Here is a 14,715-nt window from a genome sequence, read left to right on the forward strand (position 1 = left end):
ATGCAAGAGGGGGCGCAATGTCAATGATTAACAAATAGACTATACTCATACAAAACTGACAGATGCTTTTCCCCATGAGGGCGTTGGGGCTCACTCTCCTGCTTTCTTTCAAGTCCGGTGATATTTGTTGTTTTTCTCAAAGCCTCAGCTCTTGGAGCCAGGTGATGAGACTGTCAGTTTGCACCTTTAAATAAACAAGATCCGAGCCCTGGTGGCTGGGGAGCAAAGTCTGAGCCCCGTCACCTGGGACGGGAGCCCCCATTTCGTTAGTCCGGATCTCGGGCGGCCCGATCTGGAAGCAGGTGGGGCTGGCACGGGACCGCACGTAGGGACAGGGTGTCGGGAACCACGAGGATGGGCACGCTGGAGTACGGCTCAGAGAACGCAGTGACGTAGACACTGGCTACGACATGGGAAGCTCGACAGGAAACCAGTCGCCGGCCAGGGGGCAGTGCCTGCGCAGACGCGATCGGCTGGGGGGGTCTTTCTCCGTTCAATCGCGGAAGGCGGAACTCGGAGCGCGCGGACGCAGGCGCAGGGGGACGCCTTTCGCGGACGCTTCGGAGCCACTGGGCCGTTGCTAAGAGCCGGAGGGGGCCGGCGGCCGGCGGCGCCGGAAGGGGCGGGGCTGTTTCCGCAGCGCACTTGGACGGACACGAGCTTTTGTGGGTGCAGGCGCCGGCGGCTCAGCTTGGGGGATGTCGCGTGCGGGCAGCGCCGTGCGGGCGGCCCCCGGCGGGGGCAGCGGCAGTGGCGGCAGCGCGCTCTTCTCGGGCTTCCGCGCTCTCGGCCTTTACTCCAACCACCTGCCCCACGTGCTGCGCTACCACCAGCGCCACCGAGAGTTCTACCTGGTCACCGCCGTGGGGAGGAGCTTCCACACCTACAACGTGAGTGACCCCCCCATCATGTGGCTCCCCTCTCCCCCGCAGCGTGAGTGACCCCCCCCTCCGCCGTGGGCTCCCATGCCCCCTCCTGTCCTGCAGTATGGTGATCGCCCCAGTCCCCCCTCTCCCGGCCCAGCTTCCTAGACCTACAAGGTGCCTTGTTTCTGTTTAGGGTTTTATACGGCTGTTGCAGTAACTCCCCCCATCCCCTCACCCACTTTTTAAATAGGGAAAAGTGAAAACAGAGCGTAAGTCTATGACACTCACACTGTGCAGCCTCCTGCCCGGAAGCCCACCGCTTCTCTTGTTTTCCACGATCAGTATGGACGCTACAGCACCTTCCTCTAGCTCGGTGCAGATTTTCCTCTGTGCTGTAATGCTGACTTTAATCAAAACCACTAGGGCCACATCATACAGAGAGTTAAGCTAATCACACAAAAAGTGACTTGTCAGTAAATGAGCGTTCTTGGAATGCTTTGAAGGCAAAAAGCTACTGGGGGAGAGGCTGTTCTGGGTTTGATTTTTGATAAACTGGAAGGAACTGGTGGAGAATTTTAAAATGGAAGGCAACTTGGGTGAAATTGATCATGAAATGATAGAGTTCATGATTCTAAGGCAGGAGTGGGCAAACTTTTTGGCCCGAGGGCCAGATCAGGGAATAGAAATTGTATGGCGGGCCATGAATGCTTACAAAATTGGGGTGGTGGGTGTGGGCTCTGGGGTGGGGCTGAGGATGAGAGGTTTGGGGTGCTGGAGGGTACTCTGGGCTGGGATCGAGGATTTTAGAAAATGAGAGGGGGATCAGGGCAGGAGGTTGGGGTGTTGGGAGAGGCTCAGTGGTGCGGCATCTGACCCAGCGCCCCAACCGGAGTGGAGGCGAGCTGCATGGTGCAGCTCAGGGGACTTCTTAAAACGGCTCACGGGCTGGATCTGGCCCATGGGCCATAGTTTGTCCACTCCTGTTCTAAGGAATGGTATGGAAGAGAGTAGAGTGAAAACAATGGATTTCAAGAAGATGGACTTTAGCAAACTCAGGGGGTTGGTCGGTAAGATTCCATGGAAAGGAAGTCTAAGGAGAAAAACAGTTCAAAAGAGTTGACAGTTTTTCAGAGAGAGATTAATAACAGTTCAAGAGTAAACTGTCCCACTGTGTAGGGAAGATGGGAAGTATGGCAAGAGACCATTCTGGTTTAACCAGGAGATCTTTAGTGATCTGACACTGAGAAAAAGAGTCCCACAAAAAGTGGGAATGAGGACAAATTGTGAGGAATGAGTATAAAAAACAATATGAGCAAAACATGTAGGGGCTAAACTACACAGGCTAAGTCACAGAATGAGATTAAACTAGCTAGAGATTTAAAGGGTAGCAAGAAAACATTTTACAAATATATTCAAACTGAGAGGAAGAATAGGATAGGCCCATTACTCAAAGAGAGGGGGAAAGCCAGTAACAGAAAATGTGCAAATGGCAGAAGTGCTAAATTACTTTTTTGTTTCGGTTTTCACCAAAAAGATTAGTTGCGATTGGGCATCTAACATAGTGAATGGCAGTGAAAATGAGGAAGGATTGCAGGCTAAAATAGGGGAAAAAATTACCTGAACAATTAGATGTCTTCAAGTTGGCAGGGCCTGATGAAATACATCCTAGACTACTCTAGGAGATGTCTGAGTTGATATTTGAATCATTAGCCATTATATTTGAAAAACTCATGGAAGATGGGAGAGATTCCAGAGGACTGGAAGAGGACAAATATAGTGTCAATCTATAAAAAGGGCGATAAGGATTATCCAGGAAATTATAAACGGGTCAGTTTAACTTCAGTACCCAGAAAGATAATGGAGCAAATAAGCCAGCGGTCCCCAACGCAGTGCATCTAAATGCGCCCGTGTCCTGGCCAGCGGTCGAGCATCCACCGAAATGCTGCCAAATTTCGGTGATGACGCCGCTTGCCACCGACAAGTGACGTCATCGAGAGTCATCGCCGCCGAAATGCTGCTGAATTTCTGCAGCATTTCAGCGGATGCTCGAACGCCGCCATTTTCCTTCATCTGTTGCCCACCAGACGAAAAGGTTGGGGGCCGCTGAAATAAGCAATCAATTTGCAAAAATCTAGAAGATACTAAAGTGATAAGTAACAGTCAATGTGACTTTGTCAAGAACAAAGGAATGGTTTGACATGATTTAACAGGGTAACAAGGCTTGCGGAGGGGTGAGGATGTTGGTGTTGAAGTGTTCTCCTACTGGTTTTTGAATGTTATAATTCCTGATGTCAGATTTGTGTCTATTTATTCTTTTTTGCGTACAGACTGTCCGGACAGTCTCTATGCAAAAGTAGGAGAACACTTCAGTCTTGCGGGTCACTCAGTAACAGACTTAAAGGTGGCAAACTTGCAACAGAAAAGCTTTAAAAACAGACTTCAGTGAGAAACTGCTGAACTTGAATTAATATGCAAACTAGAGACCATCAATTTAGGCTTGAATAGAGACTGAGAATGGCTGAGCCATTACGCACATTGAATCTATTTTCCCATGTTAAGTATCCTCTCATCTTCTTGTCAAACTGTCTGAAACGGGCTATCTTGATTATCACTACAAAAGTTTTTTTTTTTCTCCTGATAATTGCTCATCTTAATTAATTTAGCCTGTTAGAGTTGGTAGGGCAACTCCCACCTTTTCATGTTCTCTGTATGTGTATATACATCTCCTTACTATTTGTTCCATTCTGTGCATCTGCTAAAGTGGACTGTAGCCCATGAAAGCTTATGCTCAGATAAATTTGTTAGTCTCTAAGGTGCCACAAGTACTCCTGTTCTTTTTGCGGATACAGACTAACACAGCTGCTACTCTGAAACCAGTCATTAGCAGGAGTGTTGTAAGCAAGGCACAAGAAGTAAGTCTTCTGCTCTACTCTGTGCTGATAAGGCCTCAACTGGAGTATTGTGCCCAGTTCTGGACACTACATTTTGGGGAAAAATGTGGACAAATTGGAGAAGGTCCAGAGGAGAGCAACAAAACTGATTAAATGTCTAGAAAACATGACCTCTGAGGGAAGACTGAAAAAAATGTATTTTTGGTTTGGAGAAGAAAACTGTTTCCCCCACCTCCCGCAGTCTTCTCAAGTACATAAAAGGTTGTTACAGGGAGGAGGGTGAAAAAATATTCTCTTTAACCTCTAAGGATGGGACAAGAAGCAATGTGCTTAAATTGCAACAAGGGAGGTTTAGGTTGGACATTGGGGAAAACTTCCCAACTGTCACAGTGGTTAAACACTGGAACAAATTGCCTTGGCAGGTTGTGAATCTCCATCATTGGAGGTTTTTAAGAACAGGCTAGACAAACCGCTATCAGGGATGGTGTACTTAATCCTGCTTTGAGTGCAGGGGACTGGATTAGATGACCTCTTTGAGGTCTCTTCCGGTTGATTGTATGAGTTGAGTTCACTGGTATTCATGGAATCATGTTATTAGTTCATCACCTGTATTCAGTTGACTACTTATTTATTCATGAACCTGTTTGGGAATCTGTTGTCCTCATGTTTTAAAAGCGTGCCATGTAATTAAGGAGCAGGAGCAATAACGTATAATCAGTCATGCACCAGAAGGAGCAAATAATCAAAGTGAAAAGTTTGTGAACAATTCTGAGGCTGAAATGCATGAATGCAGTCTGTTCCCGCATGATGTTTTTTTCTCCATACTCCTGCTCTGTGCTGAAACACTGACAGCATCAGGGATCTGTCCTTCCCACATAGTCAAAATGAGTTCATACTATCGCTTACCTATCTCTACAGCCCCAGAACCAGTCCCTCACATGGTGTGGTATATCCTTAATTTTCATTAAATCATTGTTTCCTTGGTATAGAATGTGCCACTGGGAGAGGGATGCTTGATTTAATGTGCTCACTGAACTTTCATCCCTAAAGATCTTGGTACAAGTTTCCATTCACATGTTCCACCCACTGGTCCAAACCAGGGTGGATAAAAATGTATTTTTTTTTTTGTTTATTTATTTTGGGTAGGAGTTTTTTAAGTCTGATTTTATTAATTGTATTTTTTATGTTGTTGTTATTTTGAAAAAATCTGTTTTAAAATTAAATGAATTTAATACAAAATATTAAGACAAACTTATTGTAATGTGCTTCTGTCAAAAACTTTGAATTAAAAGCTGCTTTTCTGTATAAGGAAGATATTAGGGAAAACTTTTTCCTTTAAAGTCAAGCTTTGTAAATGACACAATAGGTCATGTACTGTATTAAGGGCTTGATCTTATGTGGGGAGTCAGGGGTTGTGATACTGGATGCAAGAAACTGGCAAAGGAATTTAGGAGACTGCCCAATTTTCAAGAAATTTAGGCAAGTAGGACCTTAAGCTCTGGTCACTTTCATCTACGCATATCTAAAAATTTTCCCAGGCTGACCTGGAATCAGTTTAATTCCCTGACAATCCTTAATCTCACTGTTTAATAAATAATTTAGTTGTAAATGTGAAACACATGTTGGTAAGATAAGCTTGTCTACAAAACATTTAAAGTAGTTTTGTTTAATAAAAATATATTTTATGTGCTGTTTTGTGTTTAATTAAATTCCAGTTACCATCCTAATGCAGCTTCACACAAATCATGAGCAAACGTTAATTATAGTAAATAAGCAATATAGCATTCACCATTTTCTAACATAAAATATACAATTAATAATCTGAAAATATTAAGCTATTTAATTGCTTAAATACAGTAACTCTTCACTTAACATTGTAATTATGTTCCTGAAAAATGCGACTCTAAGCAAAACGATGTTAAACAAATCCAATTTCCCCATAATAATTAATGTAAAGGGAGTGGGCATGTTAGGTACCAGGGAAAAAATTTTTTTGCCAGAAAAAAAGCATTATATACATTTTAAACAAACAATTTAATACAGGTACTGTACTATAGTTTGGGAGGTGCCCCCACACAGGCACAGCCCACTGGCACTGCGGACGAGGCAGGCAAGGAGGCTGAAGATGCAGTAGGCTAGGAGAAGCACCTTTCGCAGCAGCAGCTTCCCAAGCACAGGCACCGACTTTGCTGGAGGCTCAACCCTCGGTCCACCCGCTCCACCATTCTCCCAAGCCCCCACCCTTAACCCGCTTCTTCTCCCCTCCCCCGCTCCACCTCCTCCCCCTTTACTCTGCATGACATGTCCTTGCTCTTCCCTCCTCCCCCTAGCCTCCGGAATGCCGCAACGCAGCTGATTGCTGCCGACAGGGGAGGAGAAGGCTGTGTGCTGCATCCTCGCTCCTCCCCCCAGCCTCCTGAACACCGCAAGACAGCTGATAGGAGGTGGAGGGAGCAGGGGGAGGTGCTGATCCATGGGGTCCGCCAGCGGGGAGGAGGTGCTGGGGCTGGGGGCTGTAGAGGAACTGATACAGGGTCTGTCAGCTGTGGACAAAGCAGGCAGCCAAACGATGTTATAGGGGAACATTGCACAACTTTAAACGAGCATGTTCTGTAATACAGCAGGGACGTAACATCGAAATAACGTTAACGCCCTCTTGCTTAAGTGAGGAGTTACTGTAAGTATTTATAATTATAGTGTACCATACTAGGTAGCAAAATGTTATATAAAGATTCTATTTAATTGTAAATCAACATGCTTTAATAGTTATATTAACCAATGAGAACGCAACTTTCTTTTGAAAATAACTGAAGTACTAATGAAAATTGATTAAAATCCATTTAAATTGTAACTTTTCACTTGTTGATTTAAACATGATTTAAATGGTTGATTTTAATCAACCCACCCTACCCCAAACCATCACACAGAGTTGAGAAGCCCAGATATAGAGGGTAGTAGACATGTGTTTCAGATCAGAACTCTGGTTTATAGACACATTAGTGTGGCGAAAATTTGCAAAGATGACCTGCTATATGAATGACTGACTCCAATTTACAGCCTGAATTCTGCAAAAATTTAAGCGAATCTGTAATTTTAATTTGATGGTTAGTCCCATAAACTTTAATAGGGCTACTCATATGAGTGAAGGTATGCATGTGTTTGCAGGATGAGGACTATGTTATCAATTTCTTATTTTTTCTGAGCACTAAAGTCTCCACATTTTCCTCAAATATGTAGAAAAGCAATAATGAGTAAAGACTAAATCGAAAGTGACTATATAAAAACCCAAGTCAGTCTTCACAAATTCAATTATACTTCAGTACTAGTTTTTATTCTTGAATTTACACAGAAAACTAAAACCTTTCAGAATATCATAAATCTTACTTTTCAAATTACTACTTAAATCTAAAAATATAACGTGTTCCAGGACTTGTATTATAATCAAATTTCACAGGTACTGATTTGCAGGGGGCATCTTAGAATGAAGCAGGAACAGTGAATGATATGGAAAGAAGAGGCCTCAACCCAGCAAAATGGGTGTATACTTAATTTTGAGCACATGAGTAGTCTTGTTAAATTTAGCATTTGAGTAGTCCTATAAGTTTAAGCACATGGTTAGGGCTTTGCTCAGTAGAGGCCAATATATATGTGGCGTGAACACAGGGTCAATGGGGACATGGCTTTCTGATGAATTGTAGTGTCATATGAGAAGAGGATACATGACACAGAACAGTATTTGAGTCCAGGGCTAGATCCACAATAGGACTTAGATTTGCAACACTCAGGATTGTAGTACCACCCAGGGCAATCCAGAGCCTCGTAAGGCACCTAGGCTCCCTGTACAGTGCATGGGCAGAAACAAGTGCCGAAGAAAAGCCTGAAAGCTAGTTAATAGGAAATGCTGTGGATGCCCCTCAAAAGACTCAAGTGTGTAAGTCTGGGCTGGAGGGAGATGCCTATCTCCACTTAGGATTGATAGTCTTGAGCTCTCTCCTGGAGTGAGGCACCTAAGCCATTCCTAGTGTGTGCATGCCCCCCCCCCCCCAAAAAAAAATCCAATAGAACATTTATGTGGGATGTTGGAGACCTATGTTCAAATTCTTTCTCCACATGAAGGTTGTGGAGGGGAAAATCTAATTTATATTTTCCACATCCCAGGTTAGTGCTCTCACTGCTGGCCTAAAAGTTAGGAGTGATGCCCCCTCTTATACTTTCTCCTCCAGTTGTTTGTGTTGGCTTTGGTATGGTCAGAGAATGCCTGCCTACTAGATGGGGCACTGTGGGTGTGGAGAGCCACTTTGAGGATCCCAGTGTGTCTTAGGCATGAGATAGGCGTTTGGGCACATAGACTGAGGCAGCTGTCCATGTGCTTGCTGGCAGAAACTTAAATTCCTGGGGAACTTTAATGATGGGAAGGCATATGGGGACTTGGGTGCCTAAAGAATTAGATGACAGCTGAGCATGTGTTTTGAAGATCTCAGTGGCACCTAAATGTTGGATTTGAGGAGTGTCTAAAGTGGTAGTTAGGTGCCTAAGACATTTGTGGATCTAGCCACCCACTACTTTTGTATATATATGACTTGCCCACTATCCCATATGAACTCTGTATCAAAGGCAGGGGTAGAATCTAGTTACCCAGGGTGGCATTCATCTACCTTAACAGTGAACCATCCTTTCTCTTCCTGCAATCTCCTGACCCATTCATTACACATCTTGCAACACTTACAGCAAATGAAAGCAGGGGTCCGTTAGACAACAAATTACACAGCCTTGATTACTTCCTTGAATCTCATCCATCCTGTTTACTGAATGAGGCAGATGTTTTGATATCCATAGAATCTTCTTCAGATCTTGGTGTGCCTTAAGGTTAAGGACCTGCTCCATGCTGGGGAAGGCAAATCTTGTCTCCCAGATGAGATGATTATGAAGAAGTTCAGTGATTGAGAGTATTTGTCTCTGTGTCTGCTGGGGTTTTACACACTGGTTGCTAGTCAGATCATGGCTCTAAAGTGCAGGAGCACCTTTTTCATGCATAGTTCTCAATTTGCAAATGCTAATATTTCTAGAATGCTGGATTAGTATTTGTAGGAAATTCAGAGCAGAAAACTACTAAAGATCTATCTTTTTGTTTTTTTACAGGTAAAGAAACTTGGTATAGTTGCTGTTAGTAAGTATACAGTTTGTTCAACATCATGCAAATTACTTTTTTTCCAAACAGCTAACACATCTGTATAGACATGAATTGTGTAATAGGAAGCAAATCTCATCTATAACTAGCTATGGCAAAGTATATTACAATAATATTAAGGTTGTAGACTCAAGCACTTAAATGTCAGAAAATGTCAGAATTAAGATTGCCCATGCAACCTTAATTTTGCGCCCTTGGTATCTGCTATGATAAAGTCTTTAATTAGATTATCACATCTTTCCACAGTACACCACCCTCGTTCAGTGAATGGGTAGATATTCAAGATTCCTTAACCTACATGTAGCCCCAGGTCTTATATAACAAACTATTCAAACCTCGAACTGAAAACAGATTTACTCATTCCCTCATGGCCATTTCTGTGGAGCTCTCACCCATAGTATCTCAGTGCTTCGACACATTAATGTGTTTATCTTCACAACGCTCTTATAGGTAGTTGTACAATTGGGATACTGAGGCACAGAGAATTGAGGCCAAAAGTGCCTAATAAATTTGAGTGTCCAACTTGAGACACTTAACGTGTGATTTATTTGTTTTTAAGTGAACTTAGCATTTTTAAAGTACTTCGTATTTTCAAAGCACAGTTGCAGTTGATTTCATTTGCACTTGAGTGCTCAGCTCTTCCGTAAATCTAAGTGCAGGTGTCTCACTTTAGGCACTCAGAAAATGAAGAACATACAATTAGAGGCCAACCATGATAAGTTTGGTTTAAGTGACTTGCCCACTATCCCATATGAACTCTGTATCAAAGGCAGGGGTAGAATCTAGTTACCCAGGGTGGCATTCATCTACCTTAACAGTGAACCATCCTTTCTCTTCCTGCAATCTCCTGACCCATTCATTACACATCTTGCAGCATTTGTAGCAAATGAAAGCAGGGGTCCGTTAGACAACAAATTACACAGCCTTGATTACTTCCTTGAATCTCATCCATCCTGTTTACTGAATGAGGCAGAGGTCCTGTGGAGGAAAACTAGTATGTGATCATATACTTAGACTGTACTGTAATGCGTATGTGCACCTGAAATCCCAATTCAGGGTACACAGGCAACCGTAGCATTTCCTAACTCCTGAGTGCTTGATTTTGCAACCTTAACATTCTTTTAATGTTGTTTTTTGGGGAGTGTATATTTCGTAGAATTGAAAAGAAAAAAATCCAGAAATTCAGTCATGTGGAACCTATTGACCCCCCAGATTGGGTCATCAGCAGGTTTCAGGGTTCAGCTTTCTATCACTTGAGCTACCATAATAACTGATAACAGCAGAAGGCTGTCTTCTTTCTGAGCTAGTCATTAGAACGGGGGATGATAAATACTTTGCCATTGGGTATCAGAGCTATTTGCTGCCAGTAAAGGTATGTAAAAACTCAAGACTCCTGGATTCCACTCTGGATTTTGGAGGGGAATGTTCTCTAGTAATTCCTTCTATTCCTGTGCCCTGGACCATTACCGTCCCTCTCTGCACTCACCAGCAGCGAAGCTCACCTTGCCCCATCCCTCCTCCTCCTCCCCTGAGCACACCATGTCCCCTCTCCTCCACCTACCTCCCAGTGCTTTCCACCTGAGCGCTGCCAAACAGCTGTTTGGCAGCATTAGCATGCTCCGGGAGGAGCGTGGCGCACTTGAGGGAAGAGGCAGGGCCCGGGAGGGGATTTGGGGAAGGAGTTGGAATAGGGGCAGGGAGGAGGTGGAGACTTTGGGGAAGGGGTTGGAGTGGGGGCAGGGCAGGGCCTCAAGGGATGGAGTGGGGTGGGGCTAGGAACGGGTTGAGCATCCATGGGAAAGAGGGGAAGTTGGTGCATATGTGAGAGGGGGTTGGGGGAAGGAAGAGAAGGTGGAATAGGGCAAGGGGAGGGGAGTGTGGGGAGAAGGATGAGGAATCATGGGAGAAGTGGAAGCCTGGCATGCAGCATCTGCTTGGCAGCAGCTGGAGCTCTCCTGTGAAGCAGGTCCATCAAACCCTCACTCTGACAAGCCCTGCCCCCCAGACCCCCACCCCACTGATCCCCAACCAGCTGCACCTGGGCCCCCACCCCATCAAGCTCCACTCCCCCTGCACCTGGGCCCCCCACACCCAGACACACCCCTACACCCCGCTAAGCCCCAACCACCTTCATCTGGATCTGCTGCAGAGTTCCATTCTTCCATCACCTGGAACCCTCCCAACGAGCCCCCATGCATCCAGATCTCCCACTGAGCTGCCTGTTCCCAGATTGCCCCATAAAGAAACCTCTCACACCAAACCTGGATCCACCCACACTAAGCCCCTCCACACTTGGATCCTGCTGGGCTGAGCCTGCTCGCTCACACCTGGTTCATCTGGTGCAGAGGGGCAGGGTCCTGGAGTGTTTCTGGGGCAGGCCCAGCCCTTTCACTGTGTCAGGATCAGTTGCAGCCTCACTGGCGGTTCCCTGTACTGGGGGAGGGGGGAGGTTTAGGGTGATGACAAAATCACAGACTATCTGGGTTGAAAGGGACCTCAGGAGATCATCTAGTCCAACCTCCTGCTCAAAGCAGGACCAATCCTCAGACAGATTTTTACCCCAGTTTCCTTAAATGGCCCCCTCAAGGATTGAGCTCACAACCCTGGGTTTAGCAGGCCAATGTTCAAACCACTGAGAGAGCCCTCCCACCTCAGTGCAGCCAGTGGCCTGTGTTCCCCACTGGCATGCTGGAACCACATTTATTTGTTGACAAATAAAATCTGCTGAATTTTGCAGAATTTTAAAATATTGTGTGCATAATTTTTAGGTGCAGAATTCCCTCAAGAGTACTTTCTGCACCTATCCACTCCTCCAGACTCCTGCTGCCCACGATCCTATGCAAGCCGTCCCCCACACAATAGGTTCCTGCTCCACCTACTTGGATCAGCCTTATTCACTCCCCTGTCAGCTTCACCTCTCCTCTGTCTCCTGCAACACCCACTCCCACCCCATTTCTCAGGCCATTTCTACAGGGACTGTTGTGACATAGCTATGCTGTTGTAGCTATGTCGTCATAACCCCATATTGTAGAGGCAGGCCTACAGTGATGGCAAGGGTTTTTTGGTCAGTGTAGGAGCACAACTTCCCCAAATGATAGTAGCTATGTCAAGGAAAGCAGTCTTCCATCGACCTACTTGCATCTACACTTGAGGTTGTGTCAGCTTAGCTATGACAGTCGAGGTGTGGATTTTTCATATCTCTCAGCACCATAGGTATGCCAGCCTCTGTTTTTAAGTGTTTTCAAGCCTCATTCCTCCGCATTTCAGTGTGGCTGCTTCCTCCTCCTTACTGCCTGGGCACAAGCAGCAGGAGCATTGTCTCTCTTGTGAACTCAGTCTCTCTCCTCTCTTCCTGTGCCCAGTGCCCCAGAAGCCTGATGGATGGTGAGCAGAATAAATACAGGGAAAGTCCTACTCAACTTGCAGCTCCACTTTAAAGCATGTTCAGTACAGATAGAATCTGCTAACCCTACCCGCCCTTCCAGATTTTGAGTCCCTACTCCAAAGCATGGATGCATTAGAGCTTCCAAATGAAACCGTTGTGGGGGGGAAATTAATATATTCAAAACAATGTGTGTTCTAGTAATCTCATTTTTGGAAACATTTAAACTGTGTTAACTAAAACTTGTTAAGAAGTAGTTAACCTGAAGCAGATGCTCATCATGGGAAGTTTCAGTCCAAATGATTTAAGGCTGGCAAAGGTATTAGCCAGTGAAAGTGGGGGTTTATAATGGGATGTGTCAAGCAACCTTAAGTATAGGCAGCGCTAGTAGCTCTCTTAAGACTTGATGACAAATACAAAAATAGTTGACACTTTTTTGTGTCACTTGTATTATATGCTCCAGTCTTAAGGTGCATTCAGTTTTCTTTTAAAAGGCTGTTCTTGGGCTGTAGTAGTCTTGAAAATATTATTTTTGGGTAGCTTCTGTCATGTATAATGCAGATATGAGAGATAGCTCAGTGGTTTGAGCATTGGCCTGCTAAACCCAGGGTTGTGAGTTCAGCCCTTCAGGGGGCTACTTAGGGATCTGGGGCAAGATCAGTACTTGGCCCTGGTAGTGAAGGCAGGGGGCTGGACTCGAAGGAATCCTGAAGGGTCATTAAGTTCTAAGAGATAAGTATATCTTCATTTAAAAAAAAAATTTCATGCCCTAACGCACAGTGTTTCCTACATATTTTCTCATTGTATTCACTCCTAGGAAAACATTTCTCATAATTTAGCCACTTGTTGCCCAAAGACAATGTTCGATAATCATCTCTTCCTGATGTACCTTAATTTGTTATTGGTAGTTTGCAACCATGAATGCGTTGATACATTGTAAGGCATTAGTTTTTGTTATGAAAATGAAAATTATCAAACTTATTCCCCTCTTTATTCATAGGTAATGCTTTATTACAAGACATTACTTGTTTGGCAGCAGACAGAATGTTGGTCTTTGCATCATATGGCAATCTTCTCCACGCTTTTGCCCGGAACAAAGAGGTTTATATAACTTATTTATTGTGTAATAACCAGACAGTAAGCCAATATTGATATGTTTTCTTATTTAAGTCACTTATTCATATCAACTGTAATTTAATTTCATGAGTTTTGGGGACAATAGCCTCACAATGCTCAGCAATAATAATGGATAAGTTAAAATAAAAAAGCTCTAAGGACAAATTCTACTGTGGTTGGGCTGTGACACTTATAAAATGACAGCAGTCTGATAAAGAAATAATCTTCAGGACACAAAAGTTAAAATACAATTAAAATGATGACAAAAAGGATATGCCAAGTACACTTTCTCAGTACCAAGGAAGCTATCATAAATGAAGCTTAATAAAAGCGCATATTTACTAGATAAAATATATATATTAACGGGTTTCTGTTACAGGTAGTTGCTATCGTTCAAGTAATATACTAAAATGTTACAATATGTGAAAAGGTTTTACTGAAGTTATGTGTACTTTTGAAATCATAGGTGGTTCATATATATGATGGTCACAAAGGAGAAATTCGCCTTTTGCTGCCATTTGGTGATCATGTCATCTCTGTGGATATTGATAATGTTCTTATTGTTTGGGATGTACAGTCAGAAGGTGAGTCACTATTTCCTCATTCTGTAAGTGTCCAAACTGTAGTATATGATAAAAGTCAAAGCATTTGATAATGTAAGACAATTTGTTTAATGCTTATGTCAGAGTTCTTAATGTCCTTAAGGCAAAATAAAATGGTGATTGCATTAATGTTTGAAGTCTTGATCCTACAGTGAGCTTCATTGGTGTAGCCCTGCACCCATTCAAAGCTCCGTTGACTTGGGGAGGAAAAAGGGTTGGAGGGGGCATGTGGGTGCAGAGGTCTACTTATGGATAACTGGTATCTCTTAACATTCATTTTGTTCATGAGAGTTCTGGTGAATGAAGTTTGGTGTCACGTGGAATCCTAAAATTTCTTCAGTCCCTTTATCTATGACACTGGATATGGCATGGAAATAGCTTGCTGTCTTGGCAGCAGAAAAAGATCAAGTGCTGAGTTTTTTTTAGTTTTCAGTAGCCTTTTATGCTATTGAATGGATAGGTTTGACAGGATTTGATTTTTATCGATAAATGTTGATTTCACCATGTGTGCTCAACCAGTGGAAAAAATATTTCCATCAATGATGATTGAAAACTTACAGATATGCAGAGTAAGAAAAGTCCTGCTTGAGAACTCCTTAGAGTTTTGATTTAAGGCATTTACTTTGTGTATTTTGACATGTTTAAGTTATAAAGCTTTTAACTTTTTGAG

The 14,715-nt window shown here is 43.7% G+C and overlaps 1 protein-coding gene across 2 annotated transcripts in view; it reads left to right on the forward strand.

Moving 5' to 3' along the window:
• The first annotated feature begins 502 nt into the window (after positions 1-502).
• WDR36 (WD repeat domain 36) overlaps positions 503-14,715 on the forward strand; it is a 70,208-nt gene continuing 55,995 nt past the window's right edge. Inside the window, exons 1-4 of one of the 2 annotated variants that reach the window (XM_050945670.1) lie at positions 503-890; positions 8,897-8,924; positions 13,328-13,428; positions 13,910-14,027. In XM_050945670.1, the coding sequence (XP_050801627.1) occupies positions 699-890; positions 8,897-8,924; positions 13,328-13,428; positions 13,910-14,027 (439 nt within the window). In that variant the 5' untranslated portion in view covers positions 503-698. The remainder of the gene's footprint in view (positions 891-8,896; positions 8,925-13,327; positions 13,429-13,909; positions 14,028-14,715) is intronic. The other variant, XM_050945669.1, reaches the window with a different exon arrangement.

This window comes from Gopherus flavomarginatus, chromosome 3 (genome assembly GCF_025201925.1).
Source record: "Gopherus flavomarginatus isolate rGopFla2 chromosome 3, rGopFla2.mat.asm, whole genome shotgun sequence".
Taxonomy (NCBI): domain Eukaryota; kingdom Metazoa; phylum Chordata; order Testudines; family Testudinidae; genus Gopherus; species Gopherus flavomarginatus.